Source organism: Alligator sinensis, unplaced genomic scaffold (genome assembly GCF_000455745.1).
Source record: "Alligator sinensis unplaced genomic scaffold, ASM45574v1 scaffold160_2, whole genome shotgun sequence".
Classification (NCBI taxonomy): Eukaryota; Metazoa; Chordata; order Crocodylia; family Alligatoridae; genus Alligator; species Alligator sinensis.
The window spans coordinates 714350-722182 of NW_005842717.1; the positions used below are offsets into that span (position 1 = coordinate 714350).

Consider the following 7833-nt stretch of genomic DNA (forward strand, 5'->3'; position numbering starts at 1 on the left):
AGGTGCTGCTGAAAGCATCCCAGCGGCTGAAATCCTCTAACTGTACAGCAAAGGAAGTGTCAGCACAAGCTTCCTTGAATTTACAGTCTGTCCAAGAAGGGCTAGGTTAGTTTTGTGTCCCACGACTGGCCTCTCTGCAGAGATGGGGACAGCAGAGCAGAGTGGTGATAGTAAAACAGACAGGCATCTAAACACTGAGATTGTCAAGTCAGTTCACACAGGGTCAGACATCAGAACATAATGACTTTCACCTACCACTGCTCTGTCTGCATTAAACTGGATGGTGATCTGCAGGTGAAGACCGTGGTAGCCCATCATTAATATTGCTCTTATCGACAGGCTGTTTAAATAAGGGAATTCTCTAATGGAATAATTACAGTCTTGCAATGATTATCCCCTGGGAGCCGGAGTTTTCTTCAGGGAATGGATGGTTCAAAGAATGAAAAAATGGGTTTACCCTGCTATCCAAATTAATGGGCTTCCTAGCCTTTTTAAGGCAAGAAAAAGACCAGGTTGTGTTGGGTGAAGAGCATATGGAGGTTTGGTTTTTTTGAAGTTGGATAGCTGCTGCTCAAGCCATAAAAGGCTGTGAATGAGTATGAATAGGGGTCTCACAAAGCGAATTAATGAACATTTAATTGCTCAAGTCTTCTAAAATTAATATGTTTAAAGCACTCAGCAGTGCTATATTATACAGTGACCAGTCTTTCAGACAACATGACATAGAAGAAGTTAATTAAGGTGCTCAGACTGTAGTGGGTTTGTCATATAGAAAAGTGTATAATCCTCCCAAAATAGACAATCCGCATAAAATAGCAATGAACACAGGACCACTTGCTATAATGAATTGAGGTCACTAAGTTCTAATAATCTTGTGGGCTTTTTTTGTAGGTATTTCTTCACATATCTTTTGCCATATACTGCGCCTCCTGGTTTGCAGCCCTTTCTAAGTGATATTCTGAATGCAACAGGTACAAACCAATCTTTCTTTGAAGAGACTCTCTAACCTGTATTTCAGTCAGTTACTCACCACTGTCATCTCCTTTTCATGTAGGTGATTTACGATATGGAATAAATGAAACCCTCAGAGCTTTTGAAAAGGTTTTACATTTGTACAAAACTGGGATATATTTGCAGAAAAGGCCTCCTCTATTACAAGGTACAGAATTCCAAAGGCTTTAAATGTTTTAACTATTGCAGGTGCAATCAGGCTGGGGGGATTTTGTGATTCTTAACAATGGTCAGATTCTGATCTCAGTTCAAACCTGTATAGTCCTAACAAAGTGAGTAAAAATAATTTAGCATTCACGATACTTTTCATCTCTATGTCTGGAGCAATCTTTGTTGTTTTCTTGGGATCCTGAATTATCTCTGTGTGCAGCTGCATATTTTTGCAAAGTACATGCATTACAAGCAATCTGGTTTACATATGAATGTGTACTGCTATAAGCACTCTACTCGTATCCTTTTCAGACTGTGCATCAGTTCATGTTTCAAATGAATGTACATCTTTGACAAATTGTAATAAGCCCTCCAGCAATCTACTTGTCTAGACCTGTGGGGTAAGAGCGACCCCTTCATGAAGTCCCCTCTGCTTGTCACCTTGGTGTCCAACACCTCATTTTCTTCATGTTATTCTGAAAAACCACTTCCCACTTTAAACCATTTGTAGACTGTGGGTTAAAATCTGAGAACCACTTCCCATTCTTTTCACAAGGTTTCCTTTTAACCGTGGTGGTGCCCTGCCAATACTTGGAAACCTCTCACAGCTCCTATAGACACGTGGGGAGCCTGTTCCAATGCACTGGATTTCCAGTGTGTTGGAGCTGACTCTATTAATTGGAAATTGTGTCACGTGTATCAGTGTCCCTGCATGTCCCGACACTGAAAAAAGTGGTGGCAGGGTGCTTTGAAATAAAACATATTTGATAAGTTTTATTTCGAAGAGCACCACCACCGTTTTTTCAGTGTGGTAATGCTGATACACATGACGCACGGGTGCTTTTAATTAGTACAGCTCACTAATTAAAGCACTCAACACCGCGTCCCAAAGCACGTGTAAAAATGCCCTCAGATACCTGGCCAGAGGGTCTTGCTTTTTGACTAAGCCGCAAACTGGGGTCATCTACACATTCTTTAATACACTTTTGTTAATATGCATTAAATTTAGTACCTCTATTGTGAGGTACTAGAAAAAGGCACATCAGCCTATTTTAATGCAGATTAGTGAAAGTGCATGTTTTTTTGGCACATGAGCTGGAAAGCTTGCAGAAAAAGATAATATTTGTGATTTCTTAGTTGGGCTAACAAAAGGTATTATCTCTGAACCAAGAGTTCTAGAGTTTTGCATTTCTTTTTGTCTCAGACCAACATGGCTACCAAATACATCTCTGGTTTTTTTGTGACACTTTAATGTGCATTAAAATAGGCTGATGTGCATTAAAGTGCATGTATAGATGCTCCCACTGATTACCAGATTTGAGATCAGGAAGAAATTTCATCTCCCTGGTCAGGTTAGCAAGGAACTGAGGGTTGGGGCTTGTCTTCCTCGCTGAAGTAAGGCATAATCCTCTTCCTAGCATCCTCTGGGCACATTTTAAGCAAGCACGTCTCTGCTGTTGTGGTGGCAGGGTATTGGCTGTGTCTTTTTCTCCCCTGCTTTTCACCTGCGGTCTATTGTATGGCAGTTTTGGTTCTGTTTTCACAGTGTGCTTTGTGGTTGTGGTGTGTGAGGGACAGGGGTGGATGATTTTAGGACTCTTTGGGATAAATGTTTGACTGTGAACACAGGGAACAGGATTCAATGGCCTGATGGCCCCCTTCATGCTTCTGTGCTCCTTTTACTTTTGGGGAGTTAAGATTAGCCAATCTTTCTCCTCAAGGAACAACAAGAGACTGCTTACTTATCTACCTGGGAGACAGTAGGGCCAGGGTAGGACAAAAGTGAGGATTTCTGATTATTTGCTTGGCTCCTCCAAGGACTCAGTTTGAACAACAAGTCACTTTCATTTTGTTCACTCTCATTTAAATTAAGGGTTTTGCTGAAATGCGAAGGATAAAACTAATGATGCAACTTAACAAAATATTGCAGTATATATTCTTCTCCAGTCATGTTAAAAGCTTTCCTAATGCCATGTACCTCTTTTCCAGAATATATCTCCCTGCAGGGATTCCGAACCAGGGAAACACAGGACTATAAATGCTGGCCTTCCTATAGCCACCTGGGGTGTTTGCTCTCTGTTCATAATGCAGAGGAAGCTGCAGGAATCTGTAATTCCCAGCCACAGTGCCAAAGTTTTATCGTCACTCAGCAGAGAACATGGACAGGTGAGCTTGACAAGTTCACTTGAAGAATCCCAGCCAAGATGTCTGAGTAGGAATAGTCAGAGCCATCATAAGTTTGGCAGCATGTAGGAGAAATGCCACAGAAGAAAGATTCTCTTTGGATCCTGTTTATTACAAAGTGTAAACCATTTTGCTTCAAGAGTTGATGTGATTCCCACTGCATAAAAGGTTCTCTCTTAGTAGACCTCCTAAGGGTCACCATGCTGAGTTATTGTCTGGCTAGATTTTGTAAGCTAATAAAGGTCTGCCCTGATTGAGAGTTTGCCATAAATCACCTATAGTATCATAGGAAAAATGTGGGTGACTCAGTAGGTAGCTGTGTTCTCTGAGTCAGGGAACCAATACAATGATGAGGCATCACAAGGTACCTTAGGGATATTAGGGACTTACTTAACTTGCAGCGAAATTAAGCCATTTTCACGGCTTGCTCTTGGCACGAAGGGCCAATTTTGGGGGGCATTTCTTGGCAACCCGCCTCTCACCACAAATTGGTTGAGAGGCCACGCCATTGCCACAGATTGGTGGAGAGGCCCCCAGCATACCAAACTGTGTGTGTGGAGGGTGTGGGGAGGTTGATGATTTTGTGAGAAATTGCAGTCTATGGAATATTTCCCAGAAATCACAGTTACTGCTGGTTTTCCCAGCTTCCATGAAACCACAAATTAAATAGGTCCCTAATTACCATCTTTGGAAGTACCTTTTTGAAGTACTACCAAACATGGACAATATAGACAGGGTGCTGGCCTGGCACCTGCAGGGTCTTAGTTTTACTGGCAACACTGCTGGCAAGCCATATCATTGCTCTAACTCAGTGTTTTCATCTGTAGAATGGGGATAATGATACTGATGTTCTTGGTAGAGTGCTTGGAATTGTACAAGTGCAAAGTGCAAAAGCAAATGATTTTGCTATGGAGATAGGAAACTGCTCCTTGCAGTTATTAAAGGGCCATAGGAGTTGTGTAGGTGATGGTGTTTAGCATCACTGTCCACATATCACCTATGATGTTCTCTCTCCATACACTGCTTCTGTGTTTTCAACCAAATGCAAACATTTTCTTCATTTCTTCTCCCAAAGTCTTGCATAGTATTGGTGAAAACTGTTAACTAGCTCCTGTGTTGTGCTCCAGAGATGGCTGCATTGGTGGGAGTTAGGGGGTGAGCCAATTTGTATGGTATGCATAGTTTAGAAAAAACCTTGGGTCCTTTGAGATGAAAGAAGCTGTATAAAAGAAGGTGGCTGGTATTGTTATAATTACAAGGACCATAGTTTACAATAGTTTTGATCCCTTTTATCAAAATAAATCCCCAGACCAATGGATTTCACAAATGTCCCTATAATTATCCCTGATTACAGCCTTCCATTGAAGCTGGCTAGCATGTTTTTAGAATTATACTATACATTACCTCATTTAGCTGACATTTCAATAGTGGTCTGAACTATTACTCATAATGTGAAGAACTGAATGAAATAGATGAACATTTTGTCTGATGGTGTTTAGAGTCCTAGGCTTTGTCAGCTGACATGACAAATGGGTGCCCTTTTAGGTTCTTGGTTTAAAAAAAATGAAATTTTAATCCCTCCCTACAAGCTTGGATGAAAATTGCACACGAATAGCTTTGTAGAAGAGGACATTCAAGTACTGACAAAACAGTAGAGCTTGGCTTGTGTTTGGAGCCAGGTTCACAAAGCAGTGGATTGGGTGAGTTTTATATAATGCATCCCTTCTGGGTTTTACAACAGTGCTTAACGTGCCACCAGAAGGCATCTAGGTACTATGGTGATAGGCACTGTATAAAAACTTGCATAAAATAAAATATCCATCTCTATTGTTGTGCTCTGATTCTGCAGTACGCTGCCTGGGATTTACAGCTGTCAGTCAGTCTGTTTTGTTTCTCCTGGTAAAGTTTTCCTTTTTGTAGTAAATCTTTATTTCTCAGTCACCAAGAAAGACAAAATGGGGCCTGATTTTGAGGTGCTGATAAGGAGTCCCACATCTTCCATTCAGATTAATGAGAGTATCAGGAACTCAGGAGTGCTTGTTTGGTGTAAATTTGTAGCATGGACTGTGATGTGTGCATGGGCTGTGACTTCTATGCATTCTTGTTGAAGTCAGTGACCATCCTGGGTACACACAGAGGGTGCCTTACATTCATATCTCTTTGCAGTCTAAAGACCACGGGGACTTGATGAACATCTATTCAACTTGCATTTTGATTTTTCTTTCCAGGGCGCCGACTTGCCTCATTTCGAAGTCATTTGCCAGACTTAATACCAGACGCTAATGCTGCCATCTACATTAAACGATCTGCTTCCTCAAGGGAAAAACTTTAAAGAGGGCAAGATCACACAAAGTGATCTGGGAAGGAATCACTGGGGAGAATTCCATCTACTGAAAGGAATGACATATTTTATTTTGCTTTAGGAGGTGAGCTCTGTGCCAGCCTAGATTGTATCACATAGGGCTGCCTCCTTGATCAAAGCCAAGATTCCCTACAGCACAGCGCTCCCCACCACACAGCCCTGCCAGGTTGTTTATCCGTTCCCAGACTCAGCCCTTCCTTGTAAACATTCCCAATTTTAGTTGAAATATTGCTAGAATCTCCTGCACTTCAGCTTGTTGCTCAAGGAACCAACCTGTCAACCAAGAAATAGAAATGGCCACAAGGGACTCATGCACTGGACCTAGTTAGTTCATCAGTCTTTGAAAATCCATGAATAATGCACCTTCAGAGAGCACAGAGCTCCCAGTTTTGACGAGGGCTCCTTCCACAGCTGCCAAAAGGGATTTAGTAACACTGTAAATGGGAAGCTCTGTTCTTCTGTGTTTGGATTTAGATTCAAAATGAAGGAGGGGGGAAGGGCTGTTCAGAGCAGGGGTGTTGTTCAGCTCGTTGTAGGGGTGAGGGAGATGGATGTTTAGCTCAGAACCAGGGGGTCCCTTTACAGAGCAGGTGTTGCCCAATTTAGATCTTGATCCAAAATCTGGGCCTGATGGTGTGCATTTTGAAATGGTTTCTCATGTACCAACCTTGCAGGTTGTTAGCTTTTACTTTCAGTGAAAGAAATTTTGCTGAGCAAAATGTTCAACATATTTATGTATGAAGTTCTGTCCAGTAAAGAATGATTATATTCATTCTGAATCAGAGGCTTTTGTGTTGTGTTGATGGGATAAGATATTGACTGGGGATCTCTAGTTCCTTTCCTCTGACCAGGATCAAGGATTTTTCTGCATTTCCAACTACAAAAAATTGTGTTGTCATAAATACTGGAGCCAGGTAGGAAGGTCTGGAAGCATGACATCCCCAGCTCCTTTCCAGATCATTTTGTGGCACAACTCAGGAAAAGTCAAGATCACAACAAGAATTCATCTGCAGAGGGAAATCCTGCAGCAGGGAGTTCCAGACAGCTTGGCAGAGCTGTGTGCTGCAGGGTAGGCCTGCATGGTATGAGGAAGCATCGTGTTTGGAAGGGAGTCAGTGGCTCCCTACAGTCTAATGCTGAGGGTGCACATTTGCTTCTTACTCATTTGCTACAGCCAAGGGGCACCTATTTGGTGTGGGCCCCCCCCACAAATTAATTGCTGAGCACTTGCCTCCTGCTGTACTCTTGTTAGTCAGGATATAGTCCTGTTTCTCTTAATGCAGGTGCTCCTCTGTTGGCTCATTAGTGCTCTATTAACCTAACCAATGCCCTTACAGTGCAGCTTTCTCATGTAAGGCACCCCAGCTGCCTCTCCTCCAGAAAGAGGTACCAGTTAATGAAAATCCCTCTTCAGCACAATAGGGCTGTCCTTGTCATGATGGCCACTCTCTGTAGGCTTTGTGAAGGTAACGCTTCTTAAATGGACAGTTAAAGACTTCTTCCCAATAGACTGGGTCTGCAGAAGTTGAAGGGGAGGGGCTTTCTATTGTCTTACTGTGGCCCTACTCAGGGAGGCCTTCCGGGCATGTGTCACATGGTGCTTGACATTAGCAAGAGTTAATGAGATTTTATTCCATATCTCTCAGCCCCTTGAGATACAAATCAGAGCAGCATTCTCCCAAAGCACCAGACAAGGGCTATCTCTGGGTCAGGAGAGGGAAGGGGCAGAAACTGAAATCTGCAAGACTGAAGGCATTTCAGTTTGTATCAAAAACTCCCTGCCCTGAAAACTCCTGATGATCAGTCAGAGCCAGGGTTGCACAGGCAATGTACATTGTAATCAGCTAGCACTCATGAGCCTCCCCTCTACACATCATCCATTTTTCAGCCTGTTTTCTCTGTATTATTTATTTCCCTGCTGACTGAGTCAATCCCAGCCCTCCAACAGATCCTGCTGGGCAAGGTGTTGTTTGTAAATATGTAACTTTCTGCACCAGGCTTGCAATCTAGCCTTAAAGATCCCAGGTGGGGACTGCCTGGGTCTTGCAAAGAGCTGAGCACATGCTAAGCAAGCTCAGGCTTTAAATCATCACTATTACCTGCAGTTGCTAAGCCAGAAACCACCT

The 7833-nt window shown here is 42.6% G+C and overlaps 1 protein-coding gene across 1 annotated transcript in view; it reads left to right on the plus strand.

Annotated features, from left to right (window-relative positions):
- Positions 1 to 6709, plus strand: part of LOC102376569 (extracellular tyrosine-protein kinase PKDCC-like) — an 11395-nt gene extending 4686 nt beyond the window's left edge. Inside the window, exons 4-7 of the mRNA XM_025216254.1 lie at positions 892 to 971; positions 1055 to 1159; positions 3151 to 3327; positions 5574 to 6709. Of these exons, the coding sequence (XP_025072039.1) occupies positions 892 to 971; positions 1055 to 1159; positions 3151 to 3327; positions 5574 to 5677 (466 nt within the window). The 3' untranslated portion in view covers positions 5678 to 6709. The remainder of the gene's footprint in view (positions 1 to 891; positions 972 to 1054; positions 1160 to 3150; positions 3328 to 5573) is intronic.
- The last annotated feature ends 1124 nt before the right edge of the window (positions 6710 to 7833 follow it).